The sequence below is a fragment of the Dermacentor andersoni genome, chromosome 1 (genome assembly GCF_023375885.2).
Source record: "Dermacentor andersoni chromosome 1, qqDerAnde1_hic_scaffold, whole genome shotgun sequence".
NCBI lineage: Eukaryota > Metazoa > Arthropoda > Arachnida > Ixodida > Ixodidae > Dermacentor > Dermacentor andersoni.
In genome coordinates this window covers 54,951,754-54,972,259 of record NC_092814.1, presented here as the reverse complement: position 1 = coordinate 54,972,259, position 20,506 = coordinate 54,951,754, and the positions used below count along the sequence as shown (strand labels likewise).

Genomic DNA, 20,506 nt, shown 5'->3' with positions numbered 1-20,506 from the left:
ACGTGAAATGCAAGTGCAGGGAGCGCTAGAGAGGAGAGCGGGGCCACAATTTATGCAGGCGTAATGTAGAGCTTTATGTAGGGGTACAACTATAAGGGTCATATTTTAAGTTGCCCTTTTTGTGATTTAGTTCCTTTGGTTTACTGAAAATGACTCCCCATTGGTGCCAGTAGATGTCAGGCAGCAAGATAACAACATAATACATAATAAGGGGAGATTGGCAAGCAGGTAGCAAGCAAGTGCACTTGGTCATCATGACAGGTACCAGCATACAGTAAGCTCAAGACACCTGGAATGTTTATGACCATGTTCTGACTGTTCTGGAGAATTTAATTTACTTATGAATGTTTCTTACTCTGTCTGTCCTGTTGTGTTATGCTTGTGCAGTGATTCTTCTTTACTGAAGCTACAGATGTGTCTTAGGCCAATCAATCAAATGTAGCGCAGAAGTTTTTTGGGGGGAATTTACCATAAGTTACTTGTTTGTTGCAGGGAAGGCTTAGAAGACCCGCTGGATGACATGGGCATGGTGCATCAGCAACTGGACCAATTGTCCACTATCGGCCGCTGTGAATATGAAAAAACATGTGCTCTGTTGGTACAGCTTTTGGACCAGTCTGCACAGGCATACAGAGAAGCTGGGAATCAAGGTGCTGCTGCCCTTGATCTGGCCATTCTTGAAGGTGGGCCACTCCTCGTTAAAAGTTTCTGCCATGAGGCTGGGGCCATATTCTTGACTGATCATTTTAGGTGATGCCCTTGCTTAACACTTAGGGTGATGCTTTATTATGGCAATATATTTTCCTCGTGTTATGGTTGTTCCTGATGCCTATCCTGCCCCCACCCCTAGAAGCTTGAAGGTTTGAAAATGATACGCAGTCTGGTTGTACTTAGAGACGAACCCTTTTCAACATGTTCTCTCATGCTAATTTAGCCAATCATGTGCACTGAAGGTGATATATCTAAAAGTGATTGATCAAAAACTCCTATAGTGTCCCATAAAGCACTTTTTTTTATTCCTTTGGGGTCTTTTTGAACATCAATGTTGGGAACTTCAGAATATCAGGGATATCCTGGGCCATGATGAATGCACTTTGTATTCTAACATGCAACCAGATTTTGTGGCCTGAGAAAGGAAAAGGCAGCAGTAATGTGTGACAAAAGTGCTTATTTTTGGCACTTGTGGCATTAATTAATTTGTGGCAAGTTATACAGCCGCCAGCCACTTATTCGGACACCGTTAATCTGGCCATGCTCGATTATTTGGAAAGCTTATGGCACCACCATTTGCCAAATAGAAAGGATCTAAATTTTGGACTACTTACAGCTCGCTGTTTTATGATTCAAACATCACCTGCATGACGTGTTAATTCAGGCACCAAAACAAGCAGAAAGAGCAACGTTTTTGTTTCAATACATTGCTGGTGCTTCCTCGAAACCGAAAGTAGTAAACCCTAGTTAAACCAGTAGTTGTCAACTGTGTCCAAATCACGAGCGAACCAGAAACAATTAGATGCCGACTGTGCCCAAATTATGGAGCAAACCAGGCCTAGCCAAGCTAAGCCACTAAGTTGTCAAGGCAGCATTTATGTGTTTGTCATGTGTGTCCCATTCTCATGCTGCCTGCGTTTGTTCCTTAACGTGTTAAGTAGCAACACGGTCTTGTCTGCTGTTAATAATTTTTGCCCCTCAGAATCTAGAAGCTTCAAATGGTGCCAACTCTACCCTCAATATTAGTGCTGACAAGGGTGGCAATAATGTGAGGGTAGTGTTGTAGAACTCTTGCAACCTGTGACCTCTGTTCCAGTTGTCAGGGGAGGAAGATTTGGGGCATGCATTGACCATATCTTGATGTACCCCTTGTGACGTGACAGTGGTAGAAATAAGGACTGACCAGGTCATATATGAGTGGGGGTGTTGTGCAGCTATAAGAATAATCGAACAGGTCTGAATTATTGGTGTGTGTTTGGAATAGACACCTATTTTATGGCAAATGAGTTATTTCGGACTCCCGTTTATTTAACCCTATCAGCATCAATGACTTACCGGTACGTTTCCGCATTTGTGTCCCGCCATGTTCTTTTTGACATTCCTTTCGTCAGATAGGAATCTGAGGACCACACACAGAGAGCGTTTGCCATTATCAATGTTATTTTTTCATTTCTTCACAATGAAAAATAAACCGGTGATTGTTTTATAATATCTGATAAAAAATACTGATGCTGGTGGTGTGTCACCTCAGGAGGGGGGGGGTAACGACACTGAAAGGGTTAAACTTTTAGGTGGTTCCTGTCGAGTCCTTATTATCAGTCGGAGACTGTAGTTCAGTTTGTTACACTTGGTTTGGCAACCACTACAGGATGTCCGTGTTGAAGTGTACTAGTTTGTCGTGTGCATCATTGCCTTTTTGAGCAACCTCATTTCTTCCATTACATACATGCACACACTTTTTATTTTTTCTCTGGCATACAACACAGCAGTGCATAAAAGCAAAATTGCTTTGTCAGATACTGATTTACCTCATTTCAATTAAACTGTGGAACTCTGATCACTTGATTCTTGTCTATAGCTTCGAGAGTACCAGTTCAAAGCTATAACAAGAAATAAGTTTCAGTATGTTTATGCCATTACCGGTTTTAAAGGAGTACTTGCACGACATTTTGTAGAATTGTCTTTTCTAGCTGTTGGCCAGGTAAATATGGTATCAAGCCTCAATTTCTTCAGGGTATGGGAGAAAATTTAGTTTGTCATATTTTAATATGACCAAATCTAAATGCATGTCAAGTGCAGCACGGCTTCAGGTTTCGTGCACGCCATCTAAGTATATTGCAGAAGTCGGAGATAGCGGTCATGCAGTATTGCGAACCATTCACACATGCTTAGCCAGTCCTGGTTGAACTGGTAGTGATGCTTTATGCTGTGGTCACTGAATCGGCAGCTATATAATAAAGCAAAAAAAGCAGGCAAAATTTTTTTTTCCTCCTTTTCATGTTGCCTTTTTAAATTTTGCATCTGCTTCTTGCTAGCCCTCAACCTTTGAGCTGATTTTTTGGGCTGAGGCGGGCCGACGTTGGGGAGCACATGCACTAGGGCGAAAGCGCCCATGAAGACGAAGTTTGTAAACGTGTCAGCTGGGGTGGCCTGTCCGCGCTGCGCTGGACTAAGGGTTGTACAGTCAAATCTCGTTAATTTGAACATGCCTAATTCGAACTTATGGTTTATTCGAACTGGTGCTATGGTCTTGTCAAAGTTATGTGTATTCCATTGGATGAAAACGCCCAGTAACTCGAACGCGCAAGCATTTGTGACGGGTAGTTTGAACATACCGCCCTCCGACAATGCTCTCAGCAGCATGCCAAATTACGCGGCAGCACCTCCGACCAGCATTGCTCTGACCCAGCCATAGAGGAAATGCTTAGGAGAAACCTTCAATGCCATGCGCGTGCCGGGGGGGAATGTGCGGAAATTTTACCCTCCCTCCCTCAAATGGCAAGGTCGCTGTTTCTGCGTCACGTTGTAATGCCCCAGCCACACTATCGGCAAAACGCACGCTTGCTGTCGCTATGAGCCACGAGTAGAGGAGACCAATAAGAATGGCCCCTACAGTGACATACGGGCGGGAAACTGGTATCTTGCGGACCCACCCGACCGCTTGATTTGTACTGGCATCTGGTTCAGCCGGACCGCTTGTTTCGCACTATCGTCTGCCAGCATGAGCTCTTACTCGCGCTTGTTTTGGTTGGCTTGGGTGGTCTCATTCGCGCATTTTAATTTTTTTTTTACAATGACGTGTCTAAACCGAGACGTCCCGATGGACAGGTTGTTGGAGACAGTACGCCATATCTAATTCTGTAAGACAAGACAGACCCTGAATAGAAGCACGCAAAGGCAACACCCAGTACCTCCTTCTCCTTGTCTTTTGAACGTGGCAGCACCACAGCAGAAGGGAGCACACCAACATGATTATGATCAGCGGCACCGACTTCGTCATCTTGATAAGACATGACTCGCATTAAGAACGCAGGACAAAGAAGGTAAACACAGTGCTGATATGTCATCAGATGAAGGAAAATACACGCGAGCAGGCAGAGGGAAGAGCAGCTGATTCTCAGTCCTGGTTTCGGCAACATCGCTGCTTCAGTGGCAGTAGGTGGCAGGAAGGTCCTTGAATAAAACTAAAAGGTAGCGACATACTTTTATCTTGCCACTGCTGCTGCTGCGAGAAGCATGCGAGGAGGCAGGAGAGAAGGTATGCATCTCCGAATTGGTTGAGCGCCGTTACGTGGTATTTTTCGTGCCCTTTTCTCTATTTTTTCTTCTTTTCTGTGTCTCGGCGCACTTACCACTATGACAGCTGGCCATCGAGTTACTGCGGCAAGGCTTTTGCAAGTGATTTCAGATGTTTTGGCTAAGTTTCGTGGCTAACTGCATCATTGAAGAACTCAGTTTTTGTTTTGTTTTATGTTAGGGGTTGATTTTAAGAGTACTGGAGATGCAAATGTGTACGAATGGAGCCTTTTTCTTTGTTGAAAGGGTACGGAGTTCAAGCATGGATAAGCTTATGCACGGGTGCTATACTCAGTGCTCGTTCAGATTTGGTTTCCTGATCGCACTATCGTCAACAGCTGTATGAAGCTATGGAGTGCGTAGGCTGTGTTCTGTCGTATATCGTGATAGAAACCTAACACCTGTTATTGTTGTAGTACTGAGAGTGCGTAGCTTGATCAGTCCATGCTTTTGTTTGGCGCTGCAAATATATTTTGCGAAGACAAGCTGTTCACTACCAGCGCAAATAATTTTGACTATTGTGAGTAGGCTTTCTCCGCTTCGCTGTCTCAGCAGGATAAAGTGGTGCACGAGTTTGTTGGCTCATATTGACTTGGAACTGCGCAAAGGGGGAAAGTGCTCATTGACGGAAACCATTTCTATGAGTAACTTTCGTCCTTGCATACGCTTTGTTCACAAATGAAGTACAGGTTTACACTGTGATATTTGCACTTTAGAGCCAACAGCACCAATTTGTCATAAAAGTGTAGGACCAATTTCACTGCATAAAGGGATGCCAGCCTCATGACGAAACGACGAGAATAGCTGAGATACTCCGCGTTGATCGCGCAAATTTCTACATGACGCTCGCGCTATTCAGGCGAATATGTCACGTGCCTTATGTTCAATTATCGTGGTACTAAGATGATTAAACTATGCAGCTGCACAAGCTGGACACACGGCTGTCGATTGGGTACACGCAAGTACACACGTACGTACTTCGAGCAGCGCAAACGCATCTGAGTTGTTGAATCGGCAGCTACATAGTGCTACACATACGCAAGCGCATTGCCTTTGGCGTGTATTGGTGAAACCTTCTTCGCAGCTCTTTCACGCCGGGCAAGTGTCTTTAAAAAGCCAAATAACGAATCTGATCAATGCAATAGAAATAACTTGTAAAGCATGTTGATCTGTGCAAGTCGCGACAGTGTTTTTGCCTATGAGTACAATGCATGGTCGTAGATGACATAACACTCAAACAAAGCCCTGGGTGCATGTAAACATCGTGTACATTACATGTACATTATTGGCGAGACAAAGAATTCTGATTTTGGGTGCTAATACTCGACACTAAAAGGAATTTGTCCACCAAATTAGCCTCAAAGCCTTCTAACTGGAAGCAGGCCGCCAACCCGAAGCCACAAAACAAGCATGCAGTTACGCGCCGAAAAAGCACAAGAAACATCTGCTTCAGCCAGTTTCATAGTGTTTTATCATCGCTCCTAGCACAGCACACAATAATCAAGCCTTAAATTAGGTAAAAATTCAAGCACAAACACCCACCAACAATGTGTAATGTCTCACCTCGTGTAACTCTATGGGCGGCTTCTGAGCGGACGACCAAACTGCGTGGGCGAACTGTGAGAAGGCCAGGAGAAGCAGAGGCCGGGCGAGGGAGAATGTCACTACCTCTTAGTTTTATTCAAAGACCTTAGGTGGCAGAGGTAATTGGCGCCATCTAGCAAGTTGGCGGGAAAGCACATCCGCTTCCCTCTCCCCCTTCCTCACCACTATGCCCTCCCTCTCAACACCCTTGCAACTCCCTCATCTTCGATGGTCTCTGCGCGCGCATGCCTTTGCACTGGCCTCCGTGCCGGCCTGGCGCCAGCTTAGCCCGCTCCTTGAAGTTTCGCTTTTTGTCGTTTTCGGGAAGCGAGCGTTGGCTGGCGTGGGCCGTTTCGTGGTCCTCGCTCGCTGTGTGCTTGTGTGCCGTAAGATTTCCCGACTCGCACTGTTCGTGTATTGTGCTATGGTGCACGAATACTTCAAAAACGAGTACTTATTTTAATTCGAACAAATTTTCTGCCCTCTTCGAGTTTGACTTATCGAGATTCGACTGTGCCATAATAAAATTTATTCTCTCTCTCGGCGGTCTTTTTGTGCTGAAGACAACGAAAGCATCAGGAACAAGGGACTCTGTGGCACATGCGGCACTGTGCTGGTTTTTACACAGAATACTATACTGAATGCAGTAAACCTTGATATAATGAACTTCAGTGTAACAAAATTCTCGATATAACTAAATATTTACATTTTCATAACCTCTTGTCCATAGAACAGCATGTATTTAGAACCTCAATATAATGAAGTGTGTTTGTATGCCATTTCAATGCAGTCAAACCCAGTTATATCGAACTCTCAAAACAAAACACCTATCAGTTATAGATATATATCAGGTATAGGGCATAATTCGATATAAGCCTGCTAAAGAATTGGGCCTCATAAAAGCATGTACCATGTATAAAAGCACTTTGTTGATGAAACTAGCTTAGTTTCGCATGAAATAGTTCTGTATTTTATTCTGCTTGGGCAATTTCGCTGCCTGCGACGCACACACTTCTCCACATTGTCTAAAGAGTCGGAGCAGCTGAGGCCCCGATGTTCCACATTCGTGCAGAAGCGCCGGACTAGTGTGAGTGCACCAATCGCCTCAGATGATGTTGGCAAAGGATCGTTGTTGCTTTCCTCAGTGTGCCCACTATCACTTGGTCACTTGTGTTCGGTATGATGTCGGCAATGTAGTTTTCATTTTCAGGCTCTCCCATGGTCGCAACACCATCATTCGCACTCGCAAACTCGTCGACCGTTGATCCGTCAATGGCTTCCGGAAATTCTGAAAGTTCACTCCGAACTACGGCGACACGGGCAAGGGCTTCGTCGTGCTTATCAAAATATTCTGAGTCACCACTGGGCACGTGGAAGCCGGCACGTCTGAAGCAATTTCTGATGAACCACTTGTACACGGCCACCTCGACGTCACCATGCGTACGCGTCAAGCGCCATGGGCACTGGGTCGCGAGTTTGTCTGCTTTAGCTCTATCTTCCCCTTATTCTTCCTTCAAGATCGTGCTGAGAGTGCTCCTCGGAATCTTGCATGCTGTGGCGACATTAGACTTCGCCGCATTCGACTCGATTTATGATTTCGAGCTTCACGGCAAAAGGCAAATTTTGTCGCTTCGCGTTAGCCATCACGGCAGCACTGCGGGAGAAGGCCCACAAGGCGCAAACACAATGAACCAGAAAAGCAGCAAGACCACCCGCACTTGCACCATCTTGCACGACAAAGGGCACAAGAGCCTCTGGTTGGCTGTCTGAGCAAGTGCTGCGGGTGGGCCAGGATCATTTTTTACAGGGGTTGTCGACGGCTCGCACGACGCGGCACAGTCACAGTAGGCAGAGCGGGTGGATGGAGCTGCGCCGTCGGTTTTCCTTGCCGCTACGAGGGAAAGCCAACTTCTGGGGGTACTTTTGTGTTGCTTGACAATTTGCAAATTGAATTATTTGAATATTCATTATTCGATTCCATTTGGAGATATGAGTATTGGCACATCTAGAATTTTAGGTAAGCATAACGTGACACATAATTTATGTGTGCAGTTTACATAGTTTATTTGTCAATACATGGACAAACTGTAACAAATATTTCTTCACAAATTTAGTAAAATTGGAACTTATTTTTATCTTCAATATAGCTCTAAAACAACCAGCATGCTTTGCCATATAAGAGAGGTATGCCAGGTCAGTTCCTGCAAGCAAGCACGCTTGCAGATGCTGCTTAAAGTACGAGTACTTGCACTTGTAAGCAATATTCGGGTTATTATGACCCTTGTTAATATGGACAACTCGAAATTATGGACAATTTTTCCACACAGCACAGCAGCAAGCAGCACAGCCTCATTGATCAGCATCTCTTCTACCGCAGCGACTATGTGAAAGCTTTGGTGTTCCTGCGTTTTCTGCAGCGTACATGCTTTCTGAGTCAGTCTGGGCATTCCACGTTTTTCAGTTAGCATCTTGTACGAAAACATCTGTGGAGACAGAGCAGCTTCTCCTCTCATTTGCTATCTTCGTGAACAAGTTGACTCTTCCTACACTGCACTTGCCTTGGTTGGATTTACTTTGAGTCAAAGTTTTGTTGTTGGGAACTACATCAACAGGAAGCCTGCTGTCACAGTCCTCATTGCACGTGGGGCGATTCAAACTGCACAGCAATTTTCTTGCACATAGTGACTACCAGCATAATGCACTTCATGAGTCAGATTTTCTCAAGTTTCAATTCACGTTTGCAGTGAAATATGAAGAAACAAACTTTGCAGTGTTTTCCTTTTCTCGATAAGTGTTCTTAGTTTTTCATCAAGACTTATTATTGCGGACAACTCACTTTATAGACAGTAATGGTCGGGAATTAAGGCGTCCTTATTAATGAGGCGTAACTACTTTGTCACCTATGGGAGAACCATGTGGGTGAACATTCCACGATAACCCTTTGAGAAATAAGAATAGAAAAATAAGTTTTCGGGATGTCCATGTTTTGAAACTGCACATATGAGAATACTGAATGTAAAGTGCTCTACACTGGGGAGTAAACGAGGTAGTAAAGGTGGTAGTAAACAAAACAAAATGCGAATAGTCTACTTCTGTTATAATTCTACATTGATGAACCGAAGGAAATGATATAATTATCCAGCCGGTCAAACTTAAACAAAAGGCATAACGATGTCCATACATACCGCTGCTTTTATTTCAAAGAATTTAAGAACTTCTAATGAGCATCTAAATTTCTAGGAAAAAAATGTAGCATGTATGCAGTTCTGACAATTGGAAAATTATGAAACCTGCTGAGTTTACTGTTGCAGAACGGATATTTATTTACACTTATCGCTATGTGAGACATGTTGTCCTTTGTATGGTCCACTGCATTTGATAGTCTGCGTTTCATGGCCGACTCCGCAGCCATCATGAATGGGATGGTGGCTGATGCCTAGACTAAGCACCTTGCCAGTTTGTTATGCAATACAAGACACTGACACGCTGAAAGTGCATAATGTGACTCTGCTGTTGCTGCCGTTTCACTTGAAACTTTGGCAAGGGTAGGCTAATAATTGGCATTTTTGCCATCAGATAAAGTCTTCAATGTATTCAGTGTCCCCCAGCACTACAAGACCGACGCCATTGGGATCTCTGTTGAGATCGGGCGCATGCATTCCTAACTAGCCAAATTTAAATTACCCAGCGAGGCCCCATTTTATGATCAAAACACGGAAGCACACACGAAAAGCCAAAGGTCTCAGCACTGGCTGGGACCTTCGGTCGGGATATAATTAACCAGAAAATCCAATTAACCCGAGTCAAGTAACAGAAGTTTACTGTAAAAGTAGAAACTGCCTTCTAGATGAAAGTGCATCAGCATTAGTCAGCTATGGTTGACATGAATAGGCACAGGAAGGAAAGAACTCACTGGTGTCCTGAGCCTTGTCTGATGTGTGTATTGAAAGCACACTCTTCTTATAAACATTGTGTGAGCTGCAATGAATGTAAATGGCTGTAAAGTAGTGGAGGATTGTAACCCACTTCTCTTTTTGTTTGCTCGCAACATTTACAGGACAACTGTCTTGGTTGGTGTACATCATTGGTGCTGCCATAGGTGGCCGTGCTTCATTCTCAACCGCTGATGACCATGATGCCATGGATGGTGAACTGGTCTGCAGGTGGGTCCTGAAAGCTGTTGCTAAGAGCTCATCATTATGCTCATATACTGAAGATTTATAAACACCAGAATGGGAACACTCCAGCAGCTTGTACCCTTGTTTAGCATTTGAAAGACGGTAGAGGAGTACACTCGAACACACTTATAACAATTTAACACTTATAACGGTTTTAACATTATATTGGTTATAACAATGAAAAGCTGCTGCACCGTCAACCTTTGTCTGTTTTCTATGGTGAAATAACCCACTTACTACTATGTCCCCATATGACATTATCGCTTACGGTGAAATCTCATTAAACCATAGTTGACCGGAGCTCAGAAAAAGTATGTACTAAACGGTAGTGCTGCTTAACCGAAATAGTGTGAGATTGCCCACTTACCTGTAAAAGATGGAACTTGGAAAGAGTGCGATGAAAGGGCAAGAAAACATGCAGTATTTATTCATTTCGTGCAACAAAAGTCTGTTATTTTCGTTTGATGCCGTGGTGGCCAGCAGCCACGACAGTGGCCTCAAACTCCCTTAAGCTGCGAGCCAACTTTTCTGCCAGCCCCCTCTTCTCAGCAAACACCCACATGAGGCTGATGTAATGCACAGCTTCTGCCACTGTCGGGCACGGATCGCCCGCGCTGTTGCTTCCTGTGTTGTCCCCATCACTGTCGTTAGGTGACACCTCGGCAATAACAGAGGCAACGATGGCGAAAAGTCGAACCTCGTAGCTGGCATCTTTTCGCGGTCCCATCAGCACTGCTGAGCATCTTCTCCTTTGCATTCCAAATACCGCGCACCGCAGTCAACAGTAGATCCCTCTCGCGTGCCAGCGCCGACTTCGTTCCATGTTGATGTCCAATTTTTCTTTATGCTGAGCACCCGGTTTTTGTCCAAGCTTCAGCATGACACGAGTCCTAGCTTGCACGATGCCAAAACAAGGGCCACAACTAACCAGCCGCAATGCTCTCTTTCCTAGGTATACTTTGTGGCGCAAAATACATTTCAAGAAATGTATATTGCGCCACAAAGTATACCTAGGAAATCTAAGCACCAACTTGCCCAAGAAGAAGTCCTTTTGGAACATCTTTCTCGTTGGCGCTTCACTGTCTCCCTTTTTTCTGTCCCTTTTCAAGAACTGTATTTTGCGCGACAAAGTATACCTAGGAAATCTAAGCACCAACTTGCCCAAAAAGAAGTCCTTTTGGCAATGCTCTCTGGCTCTGCACGGAAATAACGTTGATGTTAATGAATGTGGTTTCACTCTTCCAAGTGCCCTCTGCCTTTGTGCTTGGAGGCTGTTCTGACCTCTGAGGTTCTTTCTTCTGCCTGGCCAACCTACTGCCATGATTGCGCGATGAAAAGCGCAATCACTACATTTTAACAGATACCTATGCAATAAGCTGGTACGGTTTATTCGGTTACAAAATGCATCACCGTGTTTACACAATTTTAAGTCGACTCATTTAAGTCGACCCCACCATATCGCGTGACAGGAAAAAAAAAAAGAGAGCATACCCGAGGGCGCATTCGATAACGAAAATTTATTAGTAGCTGACATGGTCACTGGACTACTCGTCTTCACTAGTGCTGCCATCGCCATCGTTGCTACAGTCCCACAGCGCGTCGTCGTCCAGCGAAATTTCACATTTGGCAAATGACCGCACCACGACATCTTGTGGAACAGCAGCCCACGCCGAATGCACCCAACCGCACGCAGCTGTCAGGGAGGCTCTTTTGACAGGTCCGGTTGGCGTAATTTCGCAGTCTTCTGCCACCAGCCACTCATACTCACGGCGGAGCAGGTCCTTAAAAGGTGAAGATCCGGGCTTGTTTCATGACCATGTCGAACTTGAGTGGCAGGGACCGATCACACATTTCAGCGACGTATGCCGCAAGCTTAGCCTACAGCTCCGGAAAGCATCCAGACTTTGGCATGTGGGAAATTCCTCACTTGCCGTCACAGGTGAAAATTTCGCTTCACTGCAGTCGCCACTCTCACACCACCCGTTCAGAAACATCAAACTTGCGGCCCGATGCGCAGTGATTTGTTTCTTTGGCGTAAAGGATGGCAGCCCTCTTGAACGCTGTTGTGAACGAGTGCCGAATGATTAATGGGCCTGGAGCACTCATGACGACTGAGGAAGCATAAAAGTAGCATGTAGCCGGCCACCAAGTGGAACGCGTCAAACCAATGTCTTTCGTCAAACTATAGAGAAAGCTAAGTGCAACAAGGAAAGAGAAACCCGTGAGCGGTGTCTGCTGTTCCATGAACTACCGATACTCCCCGCAAGCACTGCCGTTCTGAGGGTGCTGCCCCGAATGGAACAGCAGCGCTTCCATCAGCTATTGACATCCCCGCATGAGTGTTGTGTGCACTGTAAAATTCTCAAAAATGTTGAAAAACCCTTCCGAAAGATGAACAAACACACGGGATAGCGAAAAGCTACGGGTTGGGCCATAGAGCAAACATAAAATTATAACTACGTTGTAGCTCCCGTTGGTGTCGCTTTTTTGTCGGTGCCATGTTTTGGTTTCGATTGTAAGTCGACCCTCCCACTTCAGATTTTCAAATTTAAAAGAAGTGGTCGACTTACAATCGTGTAAATACGTTATGTTCAATGGCTGCTGAGTCAGGCATTTGGCTTTACTACTTTTAAAATGAAACTACTGCTTAGGCGAGTACGGTTTAACAAGGTTTTACTGTATTTTAATAAAGTCTGGCTGCGTGTTGTCTGTGCCAAAAGGTAATGGAATGTGAAATCCTTGAAAATAAAACGAGAAATTCGAGCTGCTGCACTCTCAAGTGCCACCCCAACGGCCGGCCCGCTCGTACAATAGAACCTGTTTTCCAGCTTTCTTTGCATTGCCAGTCTCGCGTGCCCCTCCCTCGTCGCTTTTTCACCCCTCCGAACACGAATGGGCTGCACGCCGTGTCACCCATGCTGTCAGCGCCAACTGTGCTGATAACGATCTTCCCAGATTGCTCACTGGCCTCTCATTCTGAACTATTTTGCCAACGGATTAAGTTGGTCATGCCCACCAACATGATTATGATCAGTAGCAACGACTTCGTAATCTTGATAAGACATGACTTGCATTAAGGGGGGACGCGGCAATTGAAGTGGTCAAATTGTCAAAATTTTCGATTTTACTATTTATTTATTTATTTTTTGCAATCCATGGATCTTTATTTACCACGTGGTGAAATATTATAACAAAATATGCGTTAGAAATCGAGAAAACAGCACTTTCCTAGAGTGCTGTTATCAAAAATTGCGAAAAAATTGGGCTTCAGAAGGCTCCATTGCACTGTGGATCGCCCGGCTATCCATTGACGCAGCATCACCATCTTGGTATCATCGTAAAGAGGAGGGATCGGAGCTAAAGATAGCTGGAGCAACATATTTCTCCACCGAAAACTAAACCAGCAAACGCAAAACAAATAAAAGGCAAAAGCGGCATTGCGATTGGCCGCAGTAGTGACGGGCGCAGGGCATGCACCTATTGGCTGTTGTAGATTTGAATTGCTGACGAACCTTTCTCTGGCGCATTGGCACAGCAGCAAGCTGTGCATTGCGATCAACGTGATGACGATCGTGGCAGCTTACACACGTTTTCTGTGATGAGTCCCAAAGGAATCAAGTTCTGAACGGCCCATATGTACGGAAGATACGAAAGGCGTGGAAAAGAGGGAGAAAGCTACTCGTAGAAGCGGATGCCGCCGAGCTTCTTGACGACGTACTACCAGCGCACGTGAGTGACCGGGAAAGCGCGCCCGCGTGCGGTGCTGACGTCGCGACCATGGGCTATGGTGACAGCCCGTCAGCGAGCGATGGTGACTGTGCGTCCGCGTATGGATTGCAGCTCCAACTCTCACTAATAAAGAAATTGCATAAAATGCAGCTTCTGCCACTGTTGGGCCTGAATCGCCCCTGCTGTCGCTTTCCGTGTTGTTCTCATCACTGTCGTTGGGCGACTCTTTGGCAACAACAGAGGCAACAATGGCGAAAAGTCGAACCTCATAGCCGACATCTGTTCACAGTTGCAGCAGTGCTGCCAATCAACTTCTTCGCATTCCAAGTGCCACACACCATAGTCAACGGTAGATCCTTGTCGCGTGCCAGTGCTGACTTCATCATGCCGTGTTCGATAGCACAAATGATGTCCAATTCTTCTTCTATGCTTAACACTCTGCGTTTTTTATCCAAGCTTTGGCATGAAGCGAGTCCTAGCTTGCATGACGCCACAACACTCTGATGCTCTGGCATAGAATAAAGAACCAACGCCGAAATGATGATGTTGCTTCATGCACAAACACACAGGGTGCTTGGAGGCCCTTGTTCTGATCTCTGAGGTTTGTTGTTCTGCCGGCCCGCCCAATGGGGGTGACGCACCGCCGTGATTGCACGACGAAAAGTGGAAACCCTATGTGTTAACCGATACGTACGTGATAACCTGGTACAGTTTATGCGGATACAAAATGCATTATGTTCAATGACCACTGAGTCGAGGATTTGACTTTACTGCTACTGAACTACTGAAACGAAACTACTGTTTAAGCGGGTACGGTTTAACAAGGTTTTACTGTATTTGTTGGCTTTGTTTATTCATATACCAAGGTATTTACAGTAAAACCTTGTTATCAATGAAACGGGATATAATGAACTAGTGTATATAATGAAGCTTCATTTTAATGAAGCTAAGATGTTCTCGCAGTGGGTATAACAAACTTTTCTTTAGAGCACAGCTCTTTGGCGCCGTTTCACGGCTCCGTCGTGCCTCACCATAACCAGCTCCGTAGCCGGGGCCGGCACGCTGCTCTAGCTGCGCGTGCTGGCACCATTTCTCGCCCACGGCACGAGCCTTACTCTCTTCGCTCCTCCTCCAATGCCACCAATGTGCAGCGGCAATCAGAGCGCTGGCTCGGTGGCGGCTGATCACGATGATGTGCTGCTGCCCAAGCCAAAACGCATAGTTGACACCGTTCGCCACTGCGTGTACCCCTTTCCCCCTCCTCTCCTCCATGGCGGCATCTGGGCGAGAGCGTACGGTGTTCTCCGATTGCTGAAGTGCCGGCTCATTATCAGCAGGTCACGGTGCGCGCTTCCCAATGTCAGAGTTGTCGGACGATCCCACCGCTGTCAACCAGATGTAGGAGTCGTCGGACGATCTCGCCGCTGCCACCATTTGAAGGAGTTGACGGTCGTACAGAGGAACTCGGTGAACAGGATTTATTTACATTATTTACATCTTAGACAAGACATACATCGACAGTCTAGCGTGACTCCCAAATGGAGCCCGCAAGATTAACATACAGCAAACAGCTTACGAACACACAGCTTACGAACACACAGCTCACGAGTACATTTCGAGCACGACAACGAGCACACAGCTCACGAGTACATTTCTAGCACGTCAACGAGCACTCTCTAGCAGCCGGCAATCGCTGCTTATAAGCACTTGGTCCCCCCTTGATTCCAAGCGGACGGAAACGTTCGTCCAGTCATCGTTCGACGTCACCGTTCGACGTCACCGTTCGACGTCACCGTAGACCAGCCCTTTTGGAGGAGGATGAGGGCTGTCGACTTGGAGGAGGATGAGTGCTATTGGAGGAGGATGAGGACTCACATACACATGCCGCACATACACACAGGTGTAATGGTCCGGAGTCGACGTCAGAGGGGCTTCGTAGAACTCTGAGCCGTTCTGGGTAGCACATTGTCTTGCGTCTTGGTCGGAACGCGGGAAGGAGCCCCTGTCGGCATTCCCGCGGCAACTCCCCCACTCAAAGCAGAACAGGGCGGCGTTGTCGTGTTGCGCACAAAGCCTGCTTCGTCGAACTCCTTCACTCGCAACGGCGACGAGGCTAGAGGTTGACAGCGGCGTTCCAAGATGAGGTTACCACCGCTAGCGTAAACGGCTGGCAAACTTGCACTGCAGCTGGCCGTCCTTAACACCAAGCCAAAACGCAAAGCCACCTTCAGTTGACTCGCTAACACTTCCATTAAGGCAGCTTACCTGTACCTTAGAGTAAGACCTTACTTGCCCAATCCCCGCTGGTGCTTTCGGTGTCAGAAATATGGGCACGGATCCCAGTCATGTCGCGGAAGAGCAACTTGTGCTAAATGCGGTCAACAAGACTATGGTGATGAAACGTGCACAAACGAGTTGTGTTGTGTAAACTGCACGGGTCAGCATGTGGCCTTTTCCAGATCTTGTCCTGAGTGGAAAAAAGAAAAAGAAGTGATTGCATTGAAGGTACGGGAGAACATGTCATACATTGAAGCCAAAAAGAGAGTTGCGCTTGCCGATAGTGGTACTTATGCTGTGGGAGATATGAGGTTCTCCTCCGTACTCTTGGGACAAAGGAACGACAACACAGTAGTGCAAACAATCACAAGGGCATTTCTTGCACCTTCCATAGATCAATGCCTGCTAGCCGAGTTGCTATCCACAAAACATGCCGATGGGCGCGCGACAAATCTAGAAGTCCGACTCACCGCGACCGGAAAACAAGCGAATATGTTCGCCCCATGCTGGATCCCAACGCCTGGTCGTTCGAGTGTACGGTCACGCCAACGGTGGCGCGTTCCAAGGCGGCCACGCGAGATGGTCTCGCCGAAGCATGGGTCAGCGCACGCGCGGCATGGCACGTCCGTACCGCTTGACGATCTCGAACCCAAGAGAGAGCGCCTTGTCTTCCCCGCACCCAAGTAACCCCGCAGCGGCGCGACACTCGCGCCATCTCTCGCACTGCGCTTGTACCACTCCGACCGCCGCGGGCGCCAGGCCACGCGAGCCGTGCGGGAAAACCAACATATCAGGAGATGCGTGAGGGTCGCGCATCCCCACATCCCCCCAACCTTAAATCACTACATATTCCGGCGAAACATGTCACTCGGTCTAACATCAATGCGTGCTTCGCGAACAAGGTAGTACATGCAACAGTAGCCGCGCCGAAGAAATGTCCACACGCTGTCCATAGCATGCGAGCCGACATTGTCCCTGGGTACACCGCTGGCGTCCGCCGGTCACAGCAGCAGCTTTGCGGACTCGACGGCACGATTCCAGGCCAGGACTCCGGAAACGACGACGCAGTAGTCGGTACGAGCAAGCGTCGCTCGCGCCGACGCACCCTGCTGGGAAGAGCCACCGTAGCTGTCGGTGACCGCCGGCTCTTTTGTCCGCCACCGAGGATTGTCAGCTGGATACAGGAGGCCGCCGAAGTTGCTGCGCCGAACTGGCCACAGCATCGCCATCGCCCAGGGTGGCTCGATCGTAGTCCGGGGCAGCAGCTCAGACGATGTGCAGGTGACGGCAAACCAGGGGTGACTCCAATGACGCTGCGTAGACTCAACACACTCGGCAAACACTACAGTAGTGCAAGGGAGAGGAATTCTGCATGCGCATCGCCCACGTGGTACGATGTTCAACTCGCCTAGGAAAAGATCGGGCAGCTACTCAGATGCTAAGTTCATGTGAACGAAGCTCGCTTCCTTGAGCCGAACGAGTAATTTCAATTCGTGCGAGGCTAAATAGAATGAGGGAAGCAAACTGCAACGCCTCAACGCCACGGTCCACCAGGTTGTGTCCCTCCACGTGCGACAGGCAGCTTCGTAAAGCCTTAGGCCTAAATCGTCGCTACCCTGACAACAACCGGCATCCAAAAACAACACCCAAAATGGGCGCAACACAGGCAGCCGCGAGGAGACGTTAGCTCTGTGAGGTGGTCCTACTCCGCTCAGTGCACACAGCATCCGAGTTGACGGCGCCCACCGTCCCAGACGGTGTCGGAGCGCCCGGTGCCAGGCCGCAATACCAGTCAGCCCATAGTGGCACCCGTGGCCCGCGGCCACCCGGCTCCCAGAGCCGCGACTTCATCCGAGTCAAAGAGATAGAAGAAGCTATTTACATAAGAAATTCGACCACCCACGAGGCTTCCGTACTCACTCGCTTCAGGCTTGCCACTGCTCCGCGGGCGCTGAGCCTCGCTCTCCCAGGATGCAGACCACGTGGCTCTCGTGCCAACGAATGCCATTAAAAAAAAACACTTGCGAAAAGGCTTAGCATGTTGACGAGTTCAAACACACTACAGCCACCGTCGCCTCTCTCAAGAAAGCACGCCGCCAACGCTAGCGATCAAAATCCACGCTAGCCCTACGCTTCGGTTCAAACAAAGGTCTCGAACGAAGCAAAACTGTTAAATCTATCGTCCAATGTCCCAAGAGGTCCACGTTGGGCAGCCAGATGTGGGAGGTATGGGGTTCTCCTCCGTACTCTTGGGACAAAGGAACGACAACACAGTAGTGCAAACAATCACAAGGGCATTTATTGCACCTTTCATAGATCAATGCCTGCTAGCAGAGTTGCTATCCACAAAACATGCCGATGGGCGCGCGACAAATCTAGAAGTCCGACTCACCGCGACCGGAAAACAAGCGAATATGTTCGCCCCATGCTGGATCCCAACGCCTGGTCGTTCGCGTGTACGGTCACGCCAACGGTGGCGCGTTCCAAGGCGGCCACGCGAGACGGTCTTGCCGAAGCATGGGTCGGCGCACGCGCGGCATGGCACGTCCGTACCGCTTGACGATCTCGAACCCAAGAGAGAGCGCCTTGTCTTCCCCGCACCCAAGTAACCCCGCAGCGGCGCGACACTCGCGCCATCTCTCGCATCGCGCTTGTACCACTCCGACCGCCGCGGGCGCCAGGCCACGCGAGCCGTGCGGGAAAACCAACATATCAGGGGATGCGTGAGGGTCGCGCATCCCCACAATGCACAGGCTGCGCATTGAGGGTGTGCACCGCCAATGGTGTCAGTCGGAACCCAGGTGGAGCTGCTGGACAAGGTGTCAGTGCTCTGGCCCTCACCCAGAGAAAAAACAGATGCATGTCACACCCCTCTCCCAAGAGGCCCAGAGGCGTCTGCTGGGGCTGGCGGCAGTCAGTACGCGGTAGAGGCCACGGAGGTCTCAATGTTGGTGCCAAAGGACCACTTTCTTTCCAAGAAAATGGCACCTTCACCAAGCACCAGCAATGATGAACGCTCAAAGGGCGATGAAATGATGGAAGTGTGTCCACCGAACGCGGATCAAACAAAAGAGCCTACATCTGGTAGGCAAACGAAAAATTTGGCTATTTCCCCTGGAAAACAGAAAGGGGGTAGACTTCCTGTCACTGCCCCTCCAAAGGAGACGTGACCTGAAAGGCATTTTCGCAAGCTTTTTACTCATTTACATATGTCATCTTTGTGACTTTCTACATAGCATTTCTTTGTGAATTACTTAATAATCCACATCGTCTAATATGGCTACTATTTTGCAGTGGAACTGCCGTGGTTTAAGTACTAATATTGATGACATTTACAATCTTTTCGAGGATGCTGAGGCTTCTGTTGTGTGTTTGCAAGAAACTCATTTGAAAGGTTGCCACAAACAACTTCTGCATCGATATAGCATCTTTCGCAAAGATAGGGAACAGTCTTCAGTCACATCAGGCAGAGTCGCTGTAGTGGTTGCTGAAGGAGTCCCAGTACCCAAAGTGAAGCTTAACACCAATTTAGAAGCTGTTGCAGTAAAGGTTCATATAGAAAAAATAGTATGCTCCCTGTACTTACCACCAGGTGAGAATATCACAAGAAAAAAAGCTAGAAAATCTTGTAAAACAACTTCCAGAACCTTTCCTTTTATTGGGTGATTTTAATGCTCGTAACATCTGGGGCAGTACCCACACCGACACGAGGGGGAAAATGGTAGAAGAATTTTTAGACAACTGCAATGTGTACCTTTTTAACGATGGAAAGCCAACATATTTTATTGCGAAAACACAATCTACTTCAAGCATTGTGGCACACCTCTCTTGTGGCACACTATCACTTTCTACGTTTTTTTTCTTGGGACGTTAGAATAACCCACGTGGCAGTGGCCACTACCCTATAGTACTCAAGCCAATATGCGCGCCTCCAACAATGACAGTACGAAGACAGAGATGGAAGCTGAGTAAAGCAGACTGGTCTCTTTTTTTTTTGGAAAGCTCTAAAATAGGGATTGACAATGTCGTCGCACTCGATGTTGGCAACTTATGTGGTGCGATATCAAAACAAATTTTATATGCAGCTGAAAACTCCATACCACTTTCACAAGGGAAGCTTTCACGTAGACCAAAACCGTGGTGGAATGACGCATGTGATAAAGCTTGTAGGAAACAAAACTGTGCATGGTCTCGACTGAACAGGTACCCAACTTTTGAAAATTTCTTGTTATCTAAACAAAAGCGGAGTGAGGCTAGGAGGGAAAGACGGATAGCAAAAAGAACATCATGGGTGAAATATGCGAGCTCAATAAACAGTCGCACAAGAAGTAAATTAGTTTGGGAAAAAGTGAGAAAGATTGACGGTGTTCATACAGAATACACGCTCCCTATATTTGATGAGGAAATGGATCTTAAAGGGCAAGCAAATATACTTGGCAAGCACTTTGCTG

At 47.3% G+C, this 20,506-nt stretch overlaps 1 protein-coding gene across 3 annotated transcripts in view; it reads left to right on the top strand.

Moving 5' to 3' along the window:
* Positions 1-20,506, top strand: part of Ranbp16 (Ran-binding protein 16) — a 90,766-nt gene that overhangs the window by 17,147 nt on the left and 53,113 nt on the right. For all 3 annotated transcript variants that reach the window (XM_050191804.3, XM_050191805.3, XM_055061500.2), the window contains 2 exons: positions 493-683; positions 9,929-10,034. In XM_050191804.3, coding sequence (XP_050047761.1) covers positions 493-683; positions 9,929-10,034 — 297 coding nt within the window. The remainder of the gene's footprint in view (positions 1-492; positions 684-9,928; positions 10,035-20,506) is intronic.